This window comes from Vespa mandarinia, chromosome 3, assembly GCF_050613455.1.
Source record: "Vespa mandarinia isolate Hongniang chromosome 3, ASM5061345v1, whole genome shotgun sequence".
Lineage (NCBI taxonomy): Eukaryota > Metazoa > Arthropoda > Insecta > Hymenoptera > Vespidae > Vespa > Vespa mandarinia.
Window position 1 is genome coordinate 1,412,367 of NC_140812.1, and position 27,634 is coordinate 1,440,000.

The following is a 27,634-nucleotide window of genomic DNA, read 5'->3' on the forward strand; positions in this document are numbered from 1 at the left end:
TCGTTGCGGCTCTTCGCATTTACGATTCGATACAAAGCCAAGTCCCGATGGCACATCCATAGAAACATTTTCCTACATTCCTAGTCGAGGGTCGTGCGCGCTCGAGTGTGTATCAAGAGAAGGCAGGAAAGAGAAAGCGAAAGAGACAACGACATTCCGAGGAAGCAACAACGTCGTATCAAACGCGCGTTTGCAGTCGGGGAATGTAAAATTCTTTACCCGCAAGCGCACGTATCGTCTCTCTCTCTCTCTCTTTCTCTCTTTGGTTCCCTCTATTCTGCTTTCTTCCATCCTTTTCTCGAATGACAGCTTTAGCAAGACGAGGATATCGTTTCCGGTATTTCTATAGGTATTGAAATGTTTTCCAATGCAACCATTACGTGCGGTTGATGTCGTGTACCTCGCGATAACTACGATTTGACTCTATATCGATTCTAAATCGATTCCTATGGTTACCATTGAAACTTCCATACGGATTTTCAATAACTTATATCTTAGGTTGTATTTAATTATCTCGTTAATAGGGAAATGATAAAAGATTCGAATCGAACGATTGCAAATATCTTTTTTCTTTTTTCCTTCATTTTTCTCCCCTCGATAATTTTTTTTCCATAGAAACGTTAATATAAAGACGACGAATATAAAGGGATTTATAAAGGGATGATAAAATTTGGATCGTTTTAGAAATAGTAGATAACTACTTGTATAACTAATATTTGACACTAATACATCTTTATATTTACGCTAAGGATGAACGTGTTCCGGCGTAATATCTATGAAAGTGTATGTACGTATATATGTATGTATGTATGTATGTATGTATGTATGTATGTATGGTATGTATGTATGTATGCACCAACGAGGAAGATCGTAGCAGGTTCGCGAGACGTTTCGAAAAATAAATGAAGAGGAAAAATATTCTCAGCGATATAGGAACCGATCAAATTCCTTCAGGAAATTGCCTGTGATATTACGATGGTCGCACATCTTCGATCCTTCTACTTCTCTCTTTCCTGCTCTCTCTCTCTCTCTCTCTCTCTTTCGCTCTTTTCAACTCAAGACTTGCCCCGTCTTCGACAACGACCTCACCATCCCCGAGAGAGTACCGAACAGCCTTTAAGTCGGAGTTAACCTTCCCTCTTCCATTCTTCCTCCCACTCTCTCACTCTCTCTTGCTCTCTCGCTCTCTCTCTCTACGTCTACGTTATTGTCGTCGTCTTCGTCGTCGTCATCGTCGTCGTCGTCGTCGTCGTCGTCGTCGTCGTTGAGAAGCAAGAGAGTTTTACCCGAGGGTATAGGTACGCATAGGAGAAGCTTCGTCGATTCTCGTCGATGTCTCTTCTAGACGGCTTCTCTCGCTAAAATCACATTGGGCCGAGTGTAAGTGCCGAGAAAGATGCACGTCGTTTCCAAGTTTACGGTTTTCCAAACATCGATTATGTTGTCTGGAAGGGATATTCTAATAGCAATATGGTAGGTACCTACATAGGTATATATTTGTTCTCCGAGTTCATATATACACATAGGGTGTATCATACGGTGAATATTCTCGCATATGGTCGAGTATCATCGATGATATTGAGAGGGATGATTTTAGGAGAAGCATAGCAAGTGGTTTCAGGGCTCGTTTGCATCACATACGATACTTGCAACGTCGTATGTCCATTAATGTACTAAAATAATATTTGAAATGATAATAGAACGGAATAAAAAGTGAATAATCAGATTAGATCAAACCTTTGAATTTTTTTTTTTTTTTTTTCAAGTACGACGATTTATATCGTTATATTTTCTTTTTTCTTTTTTTCATGACAAATTATTTCTCTAACGATTTCTTTAATTAATATCTCATAAAGAAATACGTACAGCTTTAATTAACAGCGCAAAATAATTATTACCAATCGAAAGATATTATTTTAAAATCTATATGTATATGTAAATACAATGCGAACCATTTCTAAAATCAATTATTCTTGAATTCCATTCGTTTGTAAAACCATTGAAGGTTTATAAAATGATCTTATCCATTCAAGGAATGATTTTTTCCTAAATGATAAAACATTTCTGAGTTAAGAAAAACTAAAACAAGCAGATTGAATCGCCTCGTTGAGACACTCGTAACTCGCATTAAAGACAAAACCGCCGAAGGCAATAGCGGAGACAATACTCTAACGCAAAGCTGCCATGGTATTGCGCACCTATATTTCTGTACGTGTGTTGCTCAGAGCAACACTGGAAAGCCATAAACCACGGGGAGTCGAGTCACATCCGGTGCATAAATCTCGCGGGGGTTAGCTGCCTGCCCCGATGGTGCCGCGCCACGCGCGTGGGAGGCCTCCAGAGAAAACAAGAGCGAGCGAGCGAGCAAACGAGGGCAAGAGAGAGAGAGAGAGAGAGAAAGAGAAAGAGAGAGAAAGAGAGAGAGAGAGAGAGAGAAAGAGAGAAAGTGAGTGAGTGAGTGAACCGAGCGTGCGCCCGTTGAGTTGGTGGAGCGTAGGACAAGCAGTTAATGGTCATTAGCAAGTCGCGCTAGTTTTAAATCTTCCGTCGTCGTCCTGGCAAAGGGACGTGCTGCCGGGACCCCTTGTCAACTACCCCGAAATGGCTCGACTTCCACGCAGTTGCACGTAGGTTGTTGGCCCTGCAAATTATTCCAAACCCCTTTACCCTCTGAGTCCCACCTCAGTCTAATTCCTCCTCTCATCTGTGTCGTCTTCGACCAAGTCGGTTATTACGTAATTCGATGTTGACCGTGGCCCACGCGACCAATCCGTTCATCGAGCCAATTATATCTTCCCTCTTGTCTCAACAAATTTCCTCCCTGATTTTGTTCGGTCGAGTTTGTTCGTTGGAAAAACGGGAGGGGGGTGGGAGAGGATGGGGGAAGAGACAATGCTCTTTTTCTGTTCGTCTAGCGAGAATATAATCGAATGAGTTGGCTTTTATGGTACTCTGACCTTTAGTGAAGTTACGGCAATTGTTATTTTTTTTTTTTTACTTTTTTTTTTTCATTTTTTTTATTTTTTTATTCTTTTTATTCTTTTTTTTTTTTCAAAAGTACGAGCGAGAGAGTAAACTCGATAGTTTTGATAGCCAAGTGGAATAACGGATGAGTAGGAGTGGTCGACGAGTAGCTAATAACTATTCCGAACGAAGAGAGCCAGAAAACGTTGTAATGTATCAAGCGGTAGTAATTAAAAGCTGTTTCGTTGGTCCTGTGGTTGTTCTTTTTTTTCCCCCTTTTGGATATTCTCCATTTGCCTCTTGACCAGCCTTTTTCTTTTGGAAAAAAAATGATAACAGATAGGGGAATATTTGGCGAATCACTTTTTTTGCGTCATTAACTTAGCTTAACTTTGTTCTCATAGGAAAGGAGACTTCGATATTATTTTTTCTCCTTGTTTTTTTTTTTTTTTTTTTTTTTGTTTATATTAAAGGAACAACGTTTCGTCAATTATCTAAATTAAGTTTATTTTTTTTTTTTTTTTCATGTTAAACTACAAACGCTATATTAAGCTAATATTCGTCGTGAAATATTAATTATGTATGTAAGAACGAGGATAAGATACACAATTGCAATTGATCGAATGTTTTATGATTCTATTTGACAAAAAAAAAGAAGAAAAAAACAAAAAAAAAAAAACTAAGAGTATATAATTTCTTTCGTATGGATATATGGGATTATTTAAGATACCATTGAAAAGATAATGAAATCTTCTTTATACAGATATATCCAAAGATCTTAAGATTGTCTTGCAGTAGAATGTGTTTAAGGGTTAACGCGCACGTCATTCCGACGTATTAATCCTCTCGTCGCGCGACGCGAACTAGCCAGCGCTGAGAACAGCCGGGTGTTCTTAATCCGAGCAAGGGAGACTTCCGAGATCCTGGATTTCACGGGTCTTGTTGCGAGAGAGTTCGGCATATCATCCTACCTCACGGGCGAGTCAACGAACTTGTACAGAACTACAGAGATTTATTCTCGACGATGCAATTGAACCGACGACCTAACGTTAACACTAATAAATTATATTATATTTTATAATCGAATCTGATCTTTCTTTCGTTCCAATTCAATGGACGATAATTATAACCAATCCATAATTACGAATTATATTCATTAATTATTAAAGGAAAACGACGGGGTCAAATAATTAATTTAGTTTTGTTAGAAATGCAAAAGTCTTTTGATTATTCCTAAGGGCCAAACGACGTACGTGTAAGAAGATGTGATATGTCTTTGTGTATTTGTATGTGTAGGTGTATGCGTAAATACAGGAATGTTACCAACGGCATTTTCCTCGAGTTTACTAGAGAGGTGCTCGTTTTACGAAGTCGGCGTTAATTGCCTCCGGAGATATCCCCGTTTGTACCGTAATTCACGCATAAATACATGAAATTACTTTCTCTTATTTAGAGGCTCGTTAGGTAGATCTACTGTTATTGCCGAAAGACCGAGAAGGTTTCTATTCTAGTGGCTTTTGCGAACCGTTCCAAATTAGATATCAAATTATTTTCGATGGCTTGAAAAAGATTGTCTTTTAATAAAATCCAAAGAGATTCCCTTCCTCTCTCTCTCTCTCTCTCTCTCTCTCTCTCTTTTTTCCACTCTCCTGTCCCTTTTCTTACCCTCACCACCAACCCCCTCCCCCACTTTTCAGTCCCTTAGGTGACGAATTTTTACGAGTAATATGGTAGTTAGGTTCGAACTTAGAGAAGGGTCGCAAAAGAGGATTTGCCATGGCGAAAATTCAAGCTTCGTCCAAAACCCACAGCGGACACTTTCCACTAATTAATAACGATAAGTACGAATGCGTCTACACCGCAAGGGATAAATCGGCGGTTTGCCAGATTCCCACGAGGTAAACACTCAGACTGAGTTTAGTCGGTAATGCAGAAATATACGGTACCCTTTGTCTCATCCTTTTTAGTGGCTTTCATGATTTCAGAATATTTCGACATGACCCAGAAACAGGTGTTTCCTTGTTAACTTTAATTTCAAATATTCAAAATCATACAAAATGAATGAACTAAACGATCGGAACTTGAACAATCGTATCGCTTTTCTCAGTCAAGTTTGAATTTGTAACTAACTGAAAACAATACCGGAGACTTTTAATGGCACTGGATATTAAATTTCAGCCGCATCTCCCCGTTTTTATTGAATTACCGATAACCAAAGAGTAGGAAAGAGAGAAAGAGAGAGAGAGAGAGAGAGAGAGAGAGAGAGAGAGAGAGAGAGAGTATAGTAGTGTACTCGAGTACGTGGCTCCCCTTCTTTCAACCCTCTAAGTACCACCCTTCCATGACCGTTCACATTGCCCTGTTACATCCTCATGTGTTCCTCTCTGAGAATGCCACAGCTCGAGGGTTTGTTTGTATGAATATTAAATTCATAACGATAAAATCCTTCACGACCCAAAGTCAACGATATACGATACAATACTCTTTGCCCTATGTTGTACAATAGCTATCTAGATATCTGTACGGAAATTCTGACCAACCAAGAACAAACTCGTTCTGTTTTCCAACGGGATTGGACTTTTCTCATTTCAACTGTTTCTCTCATCGTTTCGATATTCGTTTCAACTTTGAACCTTCCATCGTTATTAATTATTTTATTACAACAAATAATCCAGGAGCTCTCAAAATTATTTATCATTATTGATTTTCTACATTTTTATATTTTCTCAAAATACTTTAACGTAGAAAATTATTCTATTACATTTTCTATCACATCATTCCCTTTATCGTATAAGTAATTAATTAAATTATACTTTATCTATAAAGTACGTCCGATATATTTCTTTCTTTGTTTTTTCCTTTTCTTTTCTTCAATTACATATACTAAATCTATTCGATATCGTTCGTAATAATTTGAATATGCTTTTGATCTCGTCATAGATCGCTTGAAATTTTATTTCAAAAGTAGAACCAATAGATCCAACGCATGTGCTATCGAACTTTCCTTGAAGGACATAATAACGTGAAAATCTAATTTGAAAACGAACCGGAGAAATCCAATTAACCGGGTTGTATTAAAAGTATGAGTAAAAGAGAGAAAAGGATAGAAAAGGATAGAGCAGAGGAGGGAAGAAGAGAAGAGATGATGGAGAAGTAAGAGGAGGAGAAGGAGGAAGAGGAGGAGGAGTCGAAGGAATAAAATAAAATATTGATCATAGATTAGTGGTATCGTGAAACGAATGACGTTGTATAAGGTGTTCTCTCATCAACTTTGAGCTTTGAGTTTATTGAGCTATGTAGTCAACGATAACGTCATGATATGAGTTCGTCATTGACGAGCATAAATCCAGCAACCGAATGGAGTTGCCCTATCTCTCTCTCTCTCTCTCTCTCTCTCTCTAACTCTCTCTCTCTCTCTCTCTCTCTTTCTCTCTCCTTCTCTTAGCTGCATTTTTTGAGTAGCAGTGTAAATCGAATTTCCGAAGAGAAAAGTAGGAACTCCGATGATGAAGTAACGAGTAAATGGAAGCACGCTCGTTTATTGACGAAAAAGTTCACCATTCTCGTAATACGAGTATGAAGAGGAAGAGAGAGAGAGAGAGAGAGAGAGAGAGAGAAAGAGTGCGGGGGTGGGAGAGAGAAAGAGAGACGAAAAGAGAGTTATCAAGTACCGATACCTGCGTCGATGGATCAGATTGGATCGAGTGCAAAGCAAACCTTCCTTATTCAAACGGTGAAAAACTGCGGTCTCGATATCTGTCGATCGATCTGTCGAGCTCGTGGTACGCTCGTGGAAATAAATCGACGCGCTTGTCGACGCCCCGCTAGATCTTTATGGCCGCTACCCCATTCGAATCCGTTAAAACGAATACTGTTGAATTCGTAATTAGCAAAAAGAAAATATAGATTGAGATAGTTGGAAAATTCATGAAAGTTTGATCGAAGAATCGAACTCATGAATTATCGATAGATTATAAATACTCGTAATAGAAATGTTTCTTTACTTGAATTGATAAATATCGACAAATTTGTGATTTTTTTTTTTTTTTTTTTTTTTTTTAATGTCAAAGAAAACTTTTCAAAGGTCATCATGTTTCTTTTAGAAATCTGATAATGCGAACTATTTTTTTATTATTTTTATTCGAAATTACACATTATTTCTTTCTCTCTCTCTCTCTCTCTCTCTCTCTCTCTCGCTCTCTTACTCTTTTTTATTCTTTGTTGTTTATAAATAAACTCAAATATTCAAAATATTGATTTACTTTACTCGTTTACAATGTCGTGTATTAATTCTCTCTGAATCTCTATAGTGAAGTGAAATAGTAGAAAGGAAGCATCAAATTATCTTCCATTGTGGTTGTAAGATGATACAGGAAAAGCGAGTTTACCTAAAATTGAATGTCTTGATTTTGTCGATATTTACTATATAATTGAATTGGACAAAATTCGAGTTTGCAATGGACATAAAGGAAAAAAGAAAAGAAGAAAAAAAGAAAAGTAAAAGATCTCTTGTATTGAACAATTAAATCAAATAATTAAATTAAATTGAAGAATTTCGATTTACGATTAAAAGAAATAATAATAAAAGAAATGAAAAAGAAATACTTACTGAAATATTATTTAAATCTATCAATACAAATAAATATTTTGTTTGTATGAACAATTTAAATATTCGTTATAATAAATTAATAGATTAAGAACAGTCTAATAAATTTTTCATATCGAAATAAATTTAAATGGATCTCAATAGAGAGAACAATCTATCGTTTGGAATTGAATAAAAAGATGACGTTATATGATTGAATATTTCATAATAATTTTATAATTTTCCTTGATCATGAATAGAGTAATATCGGTTAATCTTTCACGTTAAAAGTGTATCGATAATCAGATTCAACCGCGAATACGATGATATAGATTAAAACGAAAATAGAGCTAGGTCGCTCGTCACGCGATTCCATTCTTTCTCTCTGAAGCACGGATTGACCATGAGAGAAAAGGGTGGCATCCATAGAGGCATACCACATCGCGTATATATATATATATTTTCCATCTTTCTTTCCCCATATAAAATTTTCCTCATCGTGGAGCTGCTCATAATTGCCGGTAGGTCATTTTTCATTGGTTGTTTCAACGAAAGCTGCCGCAACGACGAGCGTCGGACAAAAGAAGGACAGCCAGATGATTGATGACATTGTTTTTTCGTCCGTTCAGAAATCCAAATTCTCGTTATCGATGGATCCGCAACGATGCGTTGAATATACATATTTATGTAGTATCGTAGATATATATATATATATAAGTATTTATATAATATATACATATATGTATTATTTACAGATAGTACGTTATTTGTATATGATTGATAATATACAGGATGAATGATACAATGCAATGGATTAAAAATTAATCGGTATGCCATTAATTATCGATGTTAATTATTAAAACAATTACTAGTGGTAATAAACTATGAAATCGTTTTTCTTTATCTCATCATTTATTGCGGAAAAAAAGAGTTATTGATCGATCGTAATAAGCGTATTATATATTAATCTTTTAATTTCAAAATTAGTATTATATTAAAAGTAAGTAAGGATGAATTAAATTATATATTATTTACATTTATACATATGTATGTATGTACTGTATATAACGTTGTTACATAGATCGTCTAGTTTCTTCAGAGAACACCCCCTTGGAAGCTACAACGGACGTTATCAGTGAAATGAAACGAAGCTCCCGATTAAAAGAACCGATTCGCTTTCTAATTACGTACAGAAAAGATAGCCCCGGCCTTTCCCTTCCCTATCTTATCGATCTTCAAAGGAAAAAGGACGAAAGTAGAAAGAAAGAAAGAAAGAAAGAAAGAAAGAAAGAAAGAAATAAAGAAAGAAAGAAAAGAAGAGAAGCTTCACGAAGAAATAGCTCTCGAAGCGTTATTTACGATCTGGGAATTCTTCAACCTCTCAGCGAATTCATCCTTTTCAACGCGTAACGAGTTCTTAACAGTATCTTCGATTACTATCCACAGCGTTTCTTAAGCCTTTCGTTATATATCACTACGTGAATCTTTTTCTATCTTTATTAAATATAATTTATAATCTCTTTTATAGACTTCAAAGTCTAGACATAGTCACATTGAACGAATAATATCAATTTTCAATAATAGGTATTTAAAATATAAATAAATATCATCATTAATTATTATCGATAATAACACAAATACTTATTTGGCATTTAAGAAAACTTTTATCGAGTATATTCCTAACCGTATACTCTCTACTACTATTACTACTACTAATACTAATACTAATACTAATACTACTACTACTACTACTACTACGAATCGCATAAGATACGCTTTTACGTTCGACGTAGAGTTTACTTTCTCAAGAGGTCTCAGGAACAAGAAGAACATTAAAACGAGTTCCCAGGCTTAATTTAGTCCGTACATTAACGAGACTACCTAGAGTAATCTCCTCTTCGCCGTCTTTTCATCGTAGGGTCTCGATCTTTACGAAAGGACCACCGAGGATTTTCCTCCCAGAGAGCAAAATACTAGCCTCCGTTCCCAGAGTTACGAGTTCTACTTTCTCTCTTCCTCTCTCTCTCTCTTTCTCTCTCTCTCTCTCTTTATCTATCTCTATCTCTCTCTTTCTCACTCTATTTCACCCCGTTGGAAGATAGAAGAGAAAGAGACGCTCGAAATTACGCGAATTACGAGGGGAGATGTCTAAAGGCATGAAACACGTTGGATCGAACCTGCCCCACAATTTAACCATGAAACAATTACTGTGATGGAAGGACAACGCGAAAGGGAAGAAGGGACATTTCTGTTATAGGGTCGAATCTTTTTGTTTCGAATCAAAGATGATATTAAGAATGAACAATATCCTTTTGCGGTTTATACTATGTATAATTAATACTATATTACGTAGGTATTATATTTAATATCGACAAAGACAGAGAGAGAGAGAGAGATAGAGAGAGAAAGAGAGAGAGAGAGAGAGATAGGGCGAATATGTTATCATTGCAGTTGTCGTTTGTCGTGACGGAACGTCGAATTTCACGAACAATTCATCGTCTATTCGCTTCTAACGTTAGACATTGGAGTTAAATGCGATCGTTCTACTACTCGTCGTCTTCTCGCCCCATCATGTGCTAAGTATTAACCCCTATGTGTTACTCGGGTCGACTAATTTGCATACACACTGTCTATTACGAGCTAGCCTAGCTGACGGACTTCAATGCGGGTCCATCTAACCATTTCTCTCTCTCTCTCTCTCTCTATCTATCTATCTATCTATCTATCTATCTATCTATCTCTCCCTCTCTCTCTTTCTCAAGGTTACTCGTATAATGAATTTGACCGTATAGTATGGTCACTCTCTACCACGAATAATCAATCGATTAATATTAATACGTAAAAATTATATTAATTTGTTGATTTTAATTTTTCATTGATCATTACTTACTGCTATTCGTTGAAGGATCATTGAAAAGAATTTATTTTTGTATATCGTATAAATTTATTTCTATCAAATAATGAAAATAATTTATTCGTTATATATGACGAAACGATAGTAAGATCATTCGACAGAATATATTAATAATATTGTTAAGTATAATTTTGCAAACGAGAACTTTACGAGTTATTTCTCTCTTTTTTTCTTTTTCTTTTTTCTCTCTCTCTCTCTCTCTCTCTTTCTCTCGTCCATTTTCTACTTCCTCGCCATTCGCTCTCGTTCGTCCGTCATTCCATTTCCATTGGCTTGTTCCGTGGAAAAAAATTTTGGAGGGAAAAAAAGGACGGAGGAATGCGAACGTTACCAGAACGTAGCCAGACTAAACGCATTAGCGTTACGCTTGTCGTTGCTTCTCTCTATATTTATGCATATTTCTGTTTGCAGGAAAGAAAAAGAACGAAAAAGACTGTGAAAGAGAGAGAGAGAGAGAGAGAGAGAGAGACAGACAGATAGATAGTGAGAGAAAGATAGAAACCCGACGACGATGCCAGACATTCCTGCTCTTTATACAAATTGCGTAATTTATATTCGGCAGGAGGGGGTTGACATACACTGGACACTATCTGATTGCACGGCTCGACCGCAAGCACTCGTTTCCATGAGTATGTGTTTTCTCTCTCTTTCTCTCTCTCTTTCTCTTTCTCTCTATCTCTCTCTACCTGCCTGTCTCTCTTTCTCTCTTCCTCTTTTTCTCGTTATGAATCAACGAATGTATCCTCCAAAGTAGGAAAAGTAGTATCGACGACAGATGTACACACATGTAAATTCATCTTAATATCATCATTTAATCTTTCTTCATCTTACAGTTTTTTTTTTCTCGTAATATTATTGTGACATATCGATTATATTTGATGTGTAATAATGTTGCATAGATTTTATTTATTATCTATAATATTTTTATATTTATGTATGAGATATAAAACGTTCTTGGTTTAATATCGCTGAACAACGATTGGAATTAAAAAATGTGTAATTGATTGTTCGTCAAATTCTTTCGTTTTTTTTTTTTTTTATTTATTTTAACGCAACAATAAAAACAACAAATATATATATATATATATACAACAAATATATAATGTGAAATATATAATGAGAAAGGATTGATTATCTTCGAGGATATTATTTTATAATTGGAAAATTTTAATGTTCTTCGTTAAATTAAATCTGAAATAATAAATATCAATTAATTCGTTTAACGATGAGATCTTATAGAGACAAGAAAAATATTTAACGGAGAATAAAGTAACGATAAGAGATAAAAAAAAAATAAAGAAAAAAAAAAAATTTAGAAAGGAAAAAAGGAAATTCGTTCGGCAAATAGTTCACATTGGTGATCACAAAGGATCACCAACGACGAGACATATGTAATATTTGTAAGTGATCTCACGTTGCCAAAGTCATAAAATAGATCCGTTATTACCCATAGTCGTATAAATTTTGAAGATTCACGAAGGCATTCCTGCAGAGCATCGATTCCAAAGCAACCCCGAAAAGAGCTAAAGGATGCAAGGAATAAAGGTGGGAGTAGCCGGATGAAGAGGTTGAGGAAGGGAAGAAAGAGGAAGAGAATGAGAAAGGGATCGAGCCAGAGTCGATTCAACGTTCTCGGCGTCTCGCATGTGCGAGAGAATCAAGGCGCCTTCGGGGCCGTATCGCCAAAGCCCGGATACTTTTTGCGAATCGGCCCGTATGCGTCGCTCCGAGCGATGCGTTATGTCTGCTACGTCGTCTTGGGTCATTCTCTCTCTCTCTCTTTCACCATTTTTTTTTTTCTTTTCTTATGGATCCTTCTTCCTTTTCGAACTTCCTCCATGGAAAAAGTCTTGCTGGCGTTTTGCCTTAACGCGATAGATCCACTTTTTTTTTCCCTCCTCTCTTCTTCTCTCTTTTTTTTGCCTGTCTGACTATACTACTTTATTCGATAACATTGATAAGACTCGTTTGATAGAAGAAGAACAAATACTCGGTTACATGCAGGTAACACTATATTCTATCCTCCCATTATTTCTTCTCCCTTACCATCATCCTATGCAATTTGACTATTCACCAAAGTTACAACCATACTAGGTACCTAGAATAATAACCTTTTCTCAAAGATAACGTTCCCATGATGTTAACTTGAACGTAAAGAAGGCCCAGGAGAGAGATACGGGGAGAATGACGATATCGCCGGGTGAATATTCGTCTATGTGATCCTTGGCGTCATAAAGTCGATTCTTGAATTCGTAATACATAGCCAAGTGAGAAAGAAGGAAAGAGAAATGGATGCGATTCGCGGAATACAAGGCACGGTTTTACGAGCATTGGCATGCCTCCATCGCAGTCTCATCGTGAACGAGACCGATCTGCTATCCCGTAGGATCTGAGGGTAGAAAAGTAAAGGCCTCGTAAAGAAGGTGCAATTTTAAGATAATCGTAATGGCATTACTATTCCACTATAAGAACTGTCAACACAATGATCTCCATACGAATGATTTAATATATGTTTCAATATATCTTAATGTAATTTAGTTTATCCTTGAATTATTGATTAGAGAATTGTACGTTTTAATAAATATAAACAATTTCATTCATAAATATTGAAACGATATTAAAATAATATAGATTGATTATAAATGCGTTACCCAGAATAATATGTTTCTTGTTCATGAATAAACAAGTAAAGTTTTATGGGGCTGAAAAAATGTTTATATATAATTATCTTAATTATATATATTATATATATATATATGTATGTATGTATTATATTATACATATGCACTTATGTATATATGAATGAGCAAAGTGCCCGAATGTTATTTTTAAATAGACAACTATGTATATTAACGAAGTTAGAAAGTTTCAAACGTTCATCGAGAAATCGCGATTGCTCCATCCAGTAACTAAGACCACGAAGGGTAGTTCCTGCTTTTTACGACCATTCCATATACTACTGAGCACGAGTGAACGAGGGAGGATACGAAAAAAATGAAGTAGAGAAAGAGAGAAAGAAAGAGAACGAAAGAGAGAGAGAGAAAGAGAGAGAGAAGGGACTGTAAGATAATTTGTACTGAAAAATATTGGGAGTGTATTAACTTTTATGAGTTGGCAACATTATTGCTAGGCTAACGCACTTTATATTCTCAGATCGTAAAGAAAGCGTCGAATAAAGGACATTAAATAAAGTTTCTCAAATGAGAAAGTTATTACGCACGACGACGTGTTTTACGACGTAACACGCATCGAAAATGCTTCCCTTTTGTAAACTTTAATCCACACCCTTCTTTTGTCACTCTAACATCTATGACATATTCGACTAATCCTCTCGACGCTATTTATTTTTAAACAGATATATACATATATATATATATATACATATATCAATGTTATATGAATGTATTAATGTAATTAATGAAAGAGTAAGATAGATCTTTGCGATAATTTAAACGATTCCCCTCTTTTCCCCGTCATTCACATCCCTCCGCAATAATAAGAATATTAATTTAAAAATTCTTTTCTTTCTCCTTTAAAATAGTATCAAAAATAAAAAAATTTTTTTAATTGTTCCCAGAGTTAGGGAATACAATGATCTCAGTTAGAATATCGAAGATTCAAGAATGGATAGAAATGATCAAGGGATGATGAGAGATAGAGAGAGAGAGAGAGAAAGAGACACTGAGAGAATGATCGCTATAGGCAACTATAGAGTGTCGTTACACGAATTTCTCCCGTGTTGCAACGAGGCATCGACTTGGTAGCCAACTATGGGCATCGAACGCACTTCCGAGCAAGCTCTTCTCGTCCCGCTAACTTTACCGGAGGCTGCTGCCCGGAGTCATAATGAACAATTAATATGCAAACAGCGATTACTTAATTCCAAGTTAGGCGAGGCAGATTCTAATAGGCTATTCGCCTACACCGGAATTGAGTTCTCCCTATCATTCTCCCTCTCTCTCTCTCTCTCTCTCTCTCTCACTGTGTCTCTCTCTTTCTCTTATACTGAGAGCTTTCTCCACTTTCCTCCTTCTTTTCCTTTCTTTTTTCTTTTTTTCACCTTTTACTTTTAACGCTCGTCCGATGAAACGGCGAGCCAATCCATTTTCTTTTTTTTCCTCTCCCTCCCCTCCCCTGCCGCCCTTCCCCCTCTACCATATCCTTCCAACCAGTTTTAGTCGAATAAGCGATAAAAAGGCGATTTTATACGATCAAAGGTGTCGCAATGATTAGATGATAATCTTAACTTTTCTCTCATGTTTTATATTTTCGCTTCCGTGTATAAGGAAAGAATAACACGTATGGCTTGTGGAGATATGCAAGTACGCGTGTAAAAGCGTGCCACTGAATCGCGTGAAATCATGTTAAGAAAATCTTCTCTCTTTTTCTTTCTCTCTAACCCTCTTTCTAGAACGAACGAACGAACCAAGAGCGTGTTAGGTCAGAGACGATTTATACCTTTCGTTCCTCTTGCAAAACGTCGTTAGGTCACGCATGACCTAAAACGATCAGAAGCAAAGCGGCAATCCAGTTTTTTCGTTAAAATCATTACCCTCTAGGCTTTGATTTTGTTAAATGTTATACCAGTCTTTACAAGTTTTGCCACGATCGATCTCAATAAACAATACTTTACGTAATTTTACCAAAGAAAAAAGTGATTTCATTTTCAAAACATGCTCACCAAAGGACAATATCCTCAACCATAGGTGGGAGTGTAACTGGCTACCCGCGATCCCTACTTGCCTGTTCCATTAAGATAAAAGAAAACAATTTCCACTATTTGATACCACCGTCATGTCTCGTGAACTCCATGGCTTTTGTTTCCTTCTTTTGTCCCTTTCTTTTTCTCTTTTCCTTTTTTCTTTTTTTTTTTTTTTTTTTTTTGCTCGTAGATAGTCGGTTCCGTATCTTTATTTATATTTATATTTGTACTAGAAAAAGAAAGGAAAGAAAAAAAAAAAAAGGAAAGAAAAGAAACATTTCCGATAAGAAGAATTGATATTCAAAACTTTTGAACGAGAATATCACGAAAATGAGAAAACATGTGATATGCGATATTTTTCCTTTGCAAACCATGGATATAATATATCTGTATTTTACTTATTCCTATCCTATATCGTTTAATTCTAGTTGTGCACCACCTTAAATTAAATTTCAAATTATACTAAATCCCAGGGACTTTGAATAGCTGTCATTTATACAAGATGTGAATAATTTTAATTCCAAAAAAAATATTGCGCATTCTTTGAAGCCTCGTAAATAATAATTAGTAAGTTTGATTTTCAATTCTGTCATAATAAAAAAAAATTCATCAATGAATCGTGCAATGAACGAATTGTTTCAATTGAGTTCAAAGTTGCACTGGAATGTCCTTAAATCCTAAACAGGAACAATTAGGGTTTTAAGGTGTGAAAATAATACCTTGTAAATTGCACAGGTTTTCTTTTTTTTTTTTTTTTTTTTAAGTATGAAGTAATCGATAGTGAAAACTCAAATACTGGAGGGAAAACGAATTGATTGATAGCGTTGATCGTGTGGAAAATTATCCACTTCGTATGTATACGTACAAATCAAAACCATAAGATTCTGTTTCATTTAAATAATAATATCCGACTTTCTGCGATGCATTGAAATAATTAAAATAAAGATTAAATTAAATAAATAAGAAGAAAATAATTTGATATATATGAATGTTCATATGATTTTAAATAATATTATAATAAATTAAATATAATTTTAAGTATATCGTAATTTCAATGAAATTTTCATTGCAATGAAAATTCTTTTCTTTACTTTTGCGCAAACAGATTCTCATTATTTTATTTCTATGTTTGTACGTTTGAAAGTTTTTCATTTATTGTAATTTTGGGTCATTTTTTTCACGATGACAGAAAGAGAGAGAAAGAGAGAGAGAGAGAGAGAGAGAGAGAGAGAGAGAGAGAGAGAGAGAACAGAGAGAAAGGGGTCATCGTAAGGAAAGGAAGAAAAGAAATGAGAGGAAGAAAAAAAAGGCCTCGAAGGGACATGGACGTTCTTAAAAATCGATGAAGAAGTCTTGCAACGGCCTAGTTTCACAAGGGAATGTCACAGCTACCGTTGATATTCCTCTCATTAAGAAGGTTCGTCGTGTAAGTAGTCGTTATGGAAGAGCATAGCCCGGAGGAGGTTGGCCTAGTGCTATTAGTGTATTCATGAGGATCCGCTTCTTACCACGACGCGCATCCAACGGGATAGAATATCGAAACGAAACCACCCTTGGCGACTCACCCTCTCTTCCTTCCATCGTTCCTCTTTCGCGCCTCTTCCTTCTAACCGAGCCTTCCACGACAAAAATGTAATTAGCTTCTCGATGAAGACGACCCTGATTAAGTATGCAAGAGACGCGGGATGAATCGAGCGTGAAATTGACTCGATTGTTTCGACAGTGTCTAATCTGACGATGTCTTCGTCGTTCTTGTATCAAATAGATCAATCGGATTTCTTTAAAGGAAAAATCATGATTATACAAACGCACGATACAATCTACTTTTTGATCCCTCAAACGATTTATATTAGAGGTATTATTATTATTATTATTATTTTTCTTTTTTCTACGAGATCATAGGATTTACAAAATTAAAGTTTTACGAATATGCCAAGGATATTTACGAGTAGATCGATAAATGATCGATACTATGACAGGTAAATATTTATGAGCGATATATCAATCAATGATTACTTGGTAGATCATTTAGCGAACAGCAAAAATTCAGTGAACGATGATATCTTATAATAGTATGACAGATGTTTTGTTATTAATGATATTAATGATAAGTAAATGACCCGATTGAAATAGCATGTGTGTATGTGTGGATCGAGAGATGAAATCAAATCCTCAGATATAAAATGTCAATGTTTAATTATTAATCCAATGATCGATAATCCGAGATCAATGATCTATAACGATTAAATTTAAGTTTTATGATAGTTTTCATTTAGCGTGGAGATATTAGTCTTATCAGTGATAACAATCGAATCTGAATTTATAAACTACATATATATATATAATATTTAATATATATGTATATAGGTATATATTTATATACATTAAATTAATATTTCAATTTTGGCCATTTATTTCAGGAACACCCTGTATATATAAAATACTAAAATATCTTACACAACTATACATTACACGATACAATACTATTTCATCCAACTTTAGAACACAAGTTCTTATTCTTTATCATAGGATTTTCTAAATTTGTGTAAGCCGAGACCTACTTTCGAAAATAATAATTTTTCGTAACACACTTCTAATTCTTTTAACAGATGTGTAAACTACTTTGATATTTTAATATTTAACGTGACTCACATTTTGATAATCTCTTCTCTATCATGTTTTAACGATTGTTTACTCATACATTTATGCGTTTACACGGTAAGACCAACACTTTAGCTAATCTCAATGCATATTTACAATATATATCCATTGTAACTCATTCGTATACCACACGTTATATGATTCCTTCTATAAAATTTCCTTAAAAAATAATATTCTTATATATTATATATAATTATATATAATTAATATATAATAAAAATATATATATATATTATTATATAATTCTTTTAAGTACATTATATTACATTCTTTTACATTAACTTATTATATTTGTTTACCTTATTCTATTACTTACGAATACAATTTAAATTCATATTAATTAAAATAATTAAATTAAATTATTTAATTCGTAATAATTTCTATTGTACGATAATTGTTTATAATTTTTTCAAAGGAAACAAATAAGATTAGATATAACAATAAAATTCATGTTCCTTCGATCGGAGTATGGCTTGATAAACCGAATGCTGGTAACGCGTAAGGGCGAAAACATTAATTCGCGGTTCGAGAGGAAGGGCCGAAAACGAAGTTTAGCGGTCATAGTCATACTCGCGTTTGTATGTATAAGTGCGTACCTACAGAATGGTCGCATCGTTGTGCGTGTAATTTAGGAAAATTGGAAACAACCCTTCATGGACTCGGTAGTCGAAGTTAAGGGGATGATTTCGCAGAGGCGAACACGATCTCGAGATATTTCGTATGGAAGGTTTTAATAGCCAATCTGAGGGTGGCTCCAGCCGAAACGATCTTTTATAACTCGACACATCCGACGATAGGAGAAGGACGCTCGTACGCCCACTTTAATTCAAGGATACCCTTGCCGTTAGTAGCTTCTCGGGCCTCCCGGCTCTTTCCCAGTTTGAGCCTATGTGTAAGTGAATTATTCCATCAGGATACCTTGGGAAATGAAAGTTTTCCATCACTCTCCCTAACATCGAATTCTTCGATAAGCAGAAAAGAGAGCCCATATTAGCCGGTTACAACGATTAATATTGAAAAAGAAAAGGAAAACGTTACAAATAAAAGAGAAAAAAAAAAGAAAAGAAATAGAAAAGAATTAGAAATTGATAATATACGAGGAATTTTCCATTGAAACCAAATTACGATATCGAAGGGAAAAGAATAATGTGATAAAGTAAATTCGAGGGGGAAAAAAAAAAAAGAAAAAAGAAAAAGAAACGCAAAGAAAAAAAGAAAAAACTGTGTACAAAAGGGACAAAAGTAATGTTTAATTTTCTATTATATAAAAAAAAAAAAAAATGATGAAAAGATTTTACTGAATAATAATTTCATTGAGAGAGTAGAAATCATTGATAGTTCGATACCTTCGCAATTGAATAATCAACTGATATTGAATGAAATGTAATTTGAAGGATCTCTCTCTCTCTCTCTCTCTCTCTCTCTTTCTCTCTCTTTTTCACTCTCGATAGAAAAGATTCGAAAGCTATTCGAAATCACGCGGTGTCAGGTTAGCCACGCGTGAAATGGCGGTAGCTGTGAAGGGTGCGCTTCGTCCTTCGAATACGAAAGGATAGAATCTACCGAAGGGTGGTAATTATTAGCCGTGCTGATTTCGCTTTCTCGGATTCAGAAGCTTACGCAGCCTGAAAACCGTAGGACGAGCCTAAAGCGATTTTCGAAAGACTCCGTTCCTTCTTCTCCTTCGTAAAGGGGAATAATGTTGAGATAAATGTTCTATCTTCTTCCATTCAATCTCCACCTCTCTATTTCTCTTCCTCCATTCTCTTTCTTCTTCCTCGCCTCGGGAATAGAACGAAGATTGACAATCCGTTACGTAGCCTCTGGATAGAATAGGATAGAATAGGATAGGATTTTTCAGCTTTACCAAGGAGATAAGTACGGCGTGTTCTGTTCACGTCAATTCTTTGGCTCCATTTCTTCTTCTCTTTCTTCGATTATTTCCTTTATCCTTAGGAAGGTTAAGTTTCAGAGGAATTTGAAATATTGTTGAAATGTCATGAAAATTTTGTCGGAACACGAACGGCAATTGAATTTTCGGGCGTACGAATAAGTTTTTTTTTTTTCTTCTTTTTTTTTTTTTTTTTTTTTTATATCGACTAGATTGTAGTATCCATTCGTGCGAAAGCGTTTAAATTTTATATTTATTTTATTTCATTTGTTTTTTATTTTTTTATTCATCTTCCTTTTTTTTTCTTTTTTTTTTTTTTTTTTTTTTTTTTGACAAAACGTAATTCCAATTGATGATTCTGATCATTGAATATTTCACAATTTTTTTTTCTTTTTTTGTTTTCTCTTTCTTCTTTCTCTTTTTTTTTTTTGTTTTGTTTTTTAGATAAAACGCGCCGCGTGATCTCGTTATTCGATCGTTTTGAAATTTTGACGTAATCTCGTTTCAACGTCCTAGATACGACCTTGTTTTCATTGATTTGGTACACGCTAAGATACAAGGAACGAGTGAGAGAGAAGCATAGCGTGTTTTCCTCTTACTCACCTTGTTTCTAACTTAATCCTAGCGACTTAGCCGCTCGACTTTACGTATCCCGTAGAATTAGAGGATAAAGATTATTAAGTGACGGGTCGAAGGGATCTTTCGAAACGAAAAGACAGCCGGAAAATCCAGAAATCTCACGAGCCATTCTCCCATAGGATTCCGTCATTTTGTTTCTCGTAACCTTTTCCAGTTCAATAGCAGTGAGATGTAATAAAAACTTTTTCTTTTCTTCCGTCGTAGAGAAAAAAATTTTTTTGATCAATGATGCGTGACGAACAAAAATATATACGTATAATGCTATACGCTATATGTAATATTTATTTCGATTAACGAAATACAAAATGAAAATTTCTCTCAAAAGTCAAAATAAATCTTTTATATATCTAAATTTCTTTTTAGCTTTTGACGTTATCTCATCTGTAGATTTTTGTCAAAGAGTGGCACGTTTTTTTTTCTTTTTTTCTTTTTTTTTTGCACATTGCCACGGTAAAAGCTCATACAACTTGACTCTTACCGGGAGCGGTTGAGCGTTTAAGGAAGGGTCAAGAGTGTACATGAGTACGAAGAAAAAAGGGTAGAAAGAGAGAGAGAGAGAGAGGGAGGGAGAGAGAAAGAGAAGTGTTGAGAAACTGGTAAACTTTGCAGGAACATAACCATTACCGTAAGGAAATGACGAAGTGGTACTCTGCGCCTCGCGTACAGGTAGATTCATCTGTGCGGTTATCTTTCATCTCTCTCACCAGAAAAATAATATTTTATACATAACTACGACAACGATCACTTCAACCATTTATTTCAAGCATGTTAATTTTCTATGTACTAATTAACCGTCTTGTTATATTTAATTATTCATTACATTTATCATTCATTCTTATTATATTCCAAAAGTAAATCATGAGAAATTAAATGATTAAATGATTACTTTAAATAAGTTCATTGTCTACATATTATGTAGATAGATAGTTAGACGGATAAAGATATTAATTCATATTACATGAGACAATAATAAATTTTCTTTGACCATAGTTATTTTTTCTTTTCAATTACATTTAATCGATTATAATATATATGATTTTATTTGTATAAATAAATTATAATTTTATGATGGGAGAATGATAGGGGAAAAAAAGAAAAATAACATATAAGGACGTTTTAAAATGATCGATCATTTTAATAGTCCAATCCAAAAGCGTATTCCTTCGTAACCAAGGTTCCGTTAAGCCCACAAAATTGCCGGGCTTCGTTCATCCAAACTAATTCAATAATATCGTTGAATCTATTAAGCGGATAGAATTGGAGATAGGCATAGGAGAAAGGGAAAACGGTACAAAGGTCTAATATCATCTCGTAATGCTTCTTACTTACCCTACCATAGCTCTCTCTCTCTCTCTCTCTCTCTCTCTCTCTCTCTCTCTCTCTTTCCCTTTAATGAATTTCCATGGCTACCCCACGAATTTTGTCATATTCGTGTAGGAGCTATGAAATCGGTCGACGTTCGAAATGACGTAACTCTTGTCTCGTCTCGTCTCTACTCGTCTCAGTGAGGTTTATTAACATCGTAAAGAGCTGATTCGATTATACGTTCCTTGCAGACAAGCGATTAATTGAGCACTTTATTTGCACGTGACTCTACAAACCACGAGGATTCTGCTTTCGAAAGCTATTCAAATTTTCTCTCTTACTTTAGTTCTCTCTCTCTCTCTCTCTCTCTCTCTCTCTCTCTCTCTCTCTCTTTCTCTTTCTCTTTTTCCTTTTCGAGCAATCGATTACCCCTCTTCGAAGGAAGCGATTCACTTTTCCTGACGACACTTTCGATAAGAAAAGCGGAACAATAAATACGATGCTTTCTCGTGTGAGTCGTATACGTGAATCCATCGATATATGGATCTATGGATATATATATACATATATATATATATATATATATATATATATATATATATATAGGTCAATCCCAAAAAGTTTTACCAAACATATCGGTACGAAGGAAAAATTCGAGGCATTTCTCAGAAGCGAACGTAAAATGTGACCGAATATCAAATATTTCCCATGCATCTCGAGATACATATGTAGGTATATATGTTATATGTATCATATTTCCAGGTTTGGAGGAAGGCGTATGGCGAAAGCTATGTTATGTGAAGATCGTAGCTCACAGTATTAACGTTGTATCTGGAAGAGCAATAAATACAAGTATAATAGAAGATCCAAGCGATACGTTCTTACGATTGTATCGTACTTTCGACTTCAGGATCATTCTAAAGCCTTGGATAGAATTTAACATAAACTAGAACAACGTAAGTATCTATCATTTTCAATTATACTTATATAGAAACATATTTTTTAACTTTGATATATTAAATTACATCGATAAATGTCAATACATTGTTTAAATTTAATAAGAAAATAATCTAAGTATCTATCGATATACATTTATATCTATATCGTTTATTATGTATTAGGAACAAATTTTCTCATATTCTCCATAGTCAATTTCTTACGATATGTCGCTAGAAAAGAGTTTCGTGTCTTTTAGACTTCTAAGACATGATCGGACGTACGTGACCACTAAAGCCGTTTACTATGACTACGAAGGAAGAAAATTCTCAAGGGAGAAAAAGAAAGAGAGAAGGAGATAATATAACCAGGTCTCTGAATACGCGCTCTGCTAACCCAGTAAGAGTCTTGACTCGTATAATAAATTGACAGATTACCTCGCAGCTGGCCTATCCTTCCATGCCACACCCGCTTTTCCTCTTCCTCTTATTCTCTCTCTCTCTCTATCTCTTTTTCTTTCTTTCTCCTTCTCTTTCTCTACTTATCGTTTTAGCTTACTACTATGTTACGACGTTGTTCCATCTTCTTGGATGAGAAATGAGGTTAGTACATTCACGGACTCCGGGGAATCCAAAAGAGGAACGACGCCTCTGCATTAATCCAATCTTTCCTTCTCCTTTCGAGCCACACCAAACTCGAACTTTTAAATCAACGGCACACCTTTTGAATAATCGTAAAATCTATTCGATTTACAATTTAATCGATGAAATCTTGTCACACATTTAAATTAACTTTCATTCAATTTATTATCAACAAATGAAATCTATTATGATAATAATAATAATAATAAATTTGTTGATTTAATAATACGAAAGAAATATATGAAAGTTCGTATTAGTAAGAGTTATCATGTGTTTAATTTTTTATATCACTTTATACGTTCCATTAGTTGTCTATATGATTGTTTAATTATTAAATTTTATATATATATATATATATACAGTAATGAAAAAGAGTTTAAAAATATTCTATAGGATTATCAAATAGCTAAAAGAGGTATCTCGTTTGTGAGACATATTTGATAAATGATATCGCTCGTCATCCTCTCTGTCCACGGTCTTTCCAACCCTCGAACCTCTCCCGGTATTACCATTTTTAAAGAGATAACAAATGATACTGATAATAAAGCGCATTCAGAACGAATGGTCTGTCGTCATCGTTGTAGTCGAGACGTCGTACGTTCTTTTATTTTTCCCCGAGTATGCGTCTTGTCTCTTTTTCGCACCTTCCGGGACTGGAGAATACTTTCCTGGTTCTCTATCCTTCTTCAACCTATGCAATTTTCTTTTTTACTGGTTCCTCTCACCTCGTGCCTACGAGGGTGACCCGCGACAACACACAGCTTCCGTCCTGGATAATTTATGAACGTTGACAGGGTACGTGCGTTTATAGAGAGGCCGGATGATCGATTGACTTTTTCAAAACGCAAAGCGTTTCGTCTCGAATACATGATAAATGAGAGAAACTTTTGTTTATATATATATATATATGTACATACATATATGTATAATATATGTGTATTGGTATATACATAAAGAGAGAGAGAGAGAGAGAGAGAGAGAGAGAGAGAGAGAGAGAGTTATTGATTCGAGGTCGAACCTTTAGAGTGGTGAGCAAAAGCGATGATTGATATAGCTATTCCTCGATTTGGATGAAAGTAAAATTATTCGTTGAATCGGAAGACTAGACTTCACAATTTTACACGGTGATCTCTTCACACGAAATTTCTATCTTCGTTTCGTTTATATTTTGACAAAAAAAAAAAAAAAAGAAAAAAAAAAGAAGGAAAAAGAAAAAAAAAAAGAAGGAAGCAAAAAACATAGAACACACGTTGAATATGAAAGATTTTTTTTTTATTCGTTGATTTATACATCGATCGATAGGTGCTTGAAAATGGGAAAGAAAAGGTGAAAGACAAGTGAGTCCTTTAGGAAGGCCGAGTTCGAAGGTCATTGTTTAAAGTATTCTTTATCTTCTCCTTCCTAAAAGAAAACGAGAAGATGGCGTGTCTCGGTGATCGCTAGCCGATTCAAATGAGCTCTAGGTATCGCGATCTCACGGATCACCCTGTTTCCACGTGTACGATCCATTTTCTCATGAATAATGCATTTTCTAAGAAAAATCGATATGCAGATTGCAGAGTGTACCTACCTACATCTTATCCTCTCTCTTTCTCTCTCTCTCTCTCTCTCTCTATCACTCTCTTACTTTCTCTCTAACATCGTCTCGCCTTATCCACTCGCAGCAAACATTGGAATACGTGCATTTAGGTCAGTGGAAATCGCATCCTCTCTTTCATAGATCCGTTCCTCTTCTCTTTGGTTTCCCTCTCCACTACCCCTACCCTCTCCTCCCATCTTCATTTCCTTACTCTTCTAGGTTAGCCGTGAACCGAAAGGAACGTCGAATTCCGGAAGGAACCCAATCCGCGATTCGCGTGGGCGTGAAATTGAATTGTCTTATTGTCGGTAAACAGAGAACAATCGGGGTTACTTCGAAGAATAAGATGTATATCGAACGATTGAATCGGAAAAATCGAGAGTATAAATCTTATCCGAACTAAAGTTAAAAGAAATAATCGTGTTAAACGAAGGCTTACGCAGGACTATTTTTATTCCTTACAACATGCTGACTCGTTCGATTCTCCATCCTCGAAATCTTGAAATACGAGATTAAGAAAATAGAGAACAGAACATTTTTATCAACGTGAGTATGAGTATTATAAAATTTCGATATATAGATCATGCAAAGGTATAGAAAATAGTATGTGTCAAATAATTATAATATTTTTATTCGAATCTTCCCTTTTTTCTTTTTTTTTTTCTTTTTCCCCCATGACGAATGAAATTATTTTCTTTCTTTCTTTCTTTTATTTCTTTTTCTCTTTTTTTTTTCTTTTTTTTTTTTTCTTTTTTATTTTGTTTTTAATTTTTTCTTCCTCTCAAAAGTAAATGGTAAAGAGCACACGGATATCTATTGTTTCATATTTTAAAATTATATCAATTTTCTAAAGAACAAATCAACGAATTTCTGTATCGATTCAATGTTCGAAATGTTACACATTAGCCCACATCGATAATGACGCTTTGGTTTCGCTACGTCAACTACGGTTAATTGATTCGTGATAGTCGAAGCCGTCTATTGTCGGCTCGATTGGCGAAAGGGTGAAACGTAGAGATGAATTGTCAGATGGAGGAAGAGAGGAAATAGTGGAATGAGGGGGAGGGGTGGAGTGGAGGCAGCGGGGGAGGGAGGGATGGAAATATACGTACACATTTAGTATCGTAAATTGGGTCGCGTTTGGTACACGATGGGATTGCACGATTTAATTGTACGAACGAAGTGCGATGAGGCAAAAATTTCACGTGTTCTTTTCCGTAGGCCAAACGAACACCAGAGTCCAAATAGCCAGGCTAGCAACGTCATCAAAAACTCTATTTGTTTCGTTGGTGATCTACCATCACATTGGTGTCTCTTTTCGAAACTCCCGTTGTGCTAGTCACCATCTGATGAGACGAATGTCAGGTAAAACGTGGCTTGGACGAGCTATGATCGATGGACTTTTATGGAATATCCAATATCGAATTATTTTTGAAAATAGAACAGCCCCCTATTTATTTCCTCATTTTCAAATAAAAAATGTCGACATGAGCGATGACGAAAATATAATTACAATGATCTCGTATCGAATAAAGGGATTTTAAAATTAGCCGTATAAATTAAAAAGTTTTACATTTGAAATTATTCGTTCGGTTGATAAATGGTTGATAAATAAATGGAAAAGGTAAAAATATTAAGTTAGATTAAGGTTAGCCAGGTTGAACATGCGCGACACATTTGCCCTTGATAAGGGCCAGTCGTCCTACAGTTACCTGCCCTTTACACGACCACCGCGTTTACCTTTTACTTCCGTCGCTCCAGGCAATGATATCATTTAGATTTCATTATGAGCTTAGATTGGTGCTATCTTAATGGCAAGTAAGAGTACCTACGACTAGAGTTAATGTTAAAAGTTCGATAATCCAGTTTCTACTAGCTATGAACCTAACTGTATAATAAAGCTTAGAATGATACGAATAATATCATTCTTTTCATTTATTTCATCTTTCTTTTTATTTCTCTTTTTTTTTCTTCTCTTTTTCTTTTCTTTTTATTATTTAATATCGTTATAGTATTATCAGTTACATTTTATTCGATGAGTAATTATTAGATACGTTTGAGAATATTTTTAATTTTCAATTAAATACGTATGCACACAATTGTTTAAAATTAAATCTAATAAATGAAATCGTATAAAATGAAAAAGATGTAAAATATTTTTACGTGATCGGTGATAAATGTATTACGATCAATCATATAGCATTTACAATAACAATATATAAGATTCGGGAATCATCAATTGCATCGAAAGAATATAGTATAGATATAGAAGTAACAAGTTTTATTAGAAAACGATGCACTACTCAATTGTTGACGAGAAATTGTTATTTGAATTTTACTCTTCTATTTTGATACCACGAAAGTATATCATTCATTCATTATCGGTGTGACTTAGAAGTTAGAAAAAATGTAGAAAACCAAAAAAAAAAAAAGAAAATAAATATTCCAATCTGAAAATGATTTCTCGTCAGTGCATCATTTTCTAATAACATTTATTACTTCTATTATATTATTACAAACTTTTGATAAAAATTCTTATTAATCCTCTACAACGTCATATAATTTTAAAATGATATACAATTTCATTTTATCATTATAAAATTATTTGTATATGAATTTTTTTACTATTTTTCAAGATTTAAAAATTACACTTAATATAAATATAATAATTTTGTATTATATTTTAATAATATATAATAGATATTTGAGATATAATATTATTACACATTTTTAACACGAATGACGTTTTTGAGAAAAATTCTTCAAGACAAGAGTTATCGGATTTGGAAGATGAAATATTATGACATTTATTGGTTT

The 27,634-nt window shown here is 34.7% G+C and overlaps 2 protein-coding genes across 3 annotated transcripts in view; one reads left to right on the forward strand and one right to left on the reverse strand.

The window, feature by feature from the left end:
- Ten-m (teneurin transmembrane protein Ten-m) overlaps positions 1–27,634 on the reverse strand; it is a 433,320-nt gene that overhangs the window by 394,281 nt on the left and 11,405 nt on the right. The gene's annotated exons all lie outside the window — the stretch shown is intronic.
- Positions 1–27,634, forward strand: part of LOC146873096 (uncharacterized) — a 74,084-nt gene that overhangs the window by 44,608 nt on the left and 1,842 nt on the right. The window contains exons 2-3 of one of the 2 annotated variants that reach the window (XR_014981971.1): positions 22,424–22,617; positions 22,857–22,953. Coding sequence is in view for 1 of the 2 variants with exons in the window: in XM_085655985.1 (XP_085512111.1) it covers positions 22,424–22,611 (188 nt within the window). In the remaining variant the exon portion in view is untranslated. Of the gene's footprint in view, positions 1–22,423; positions 22,618–22,856; positions 22,954–27,634 lie in introns of those variants that run through there. The other variant, XM_085655985.1, reaches the window with a different exon arrangement.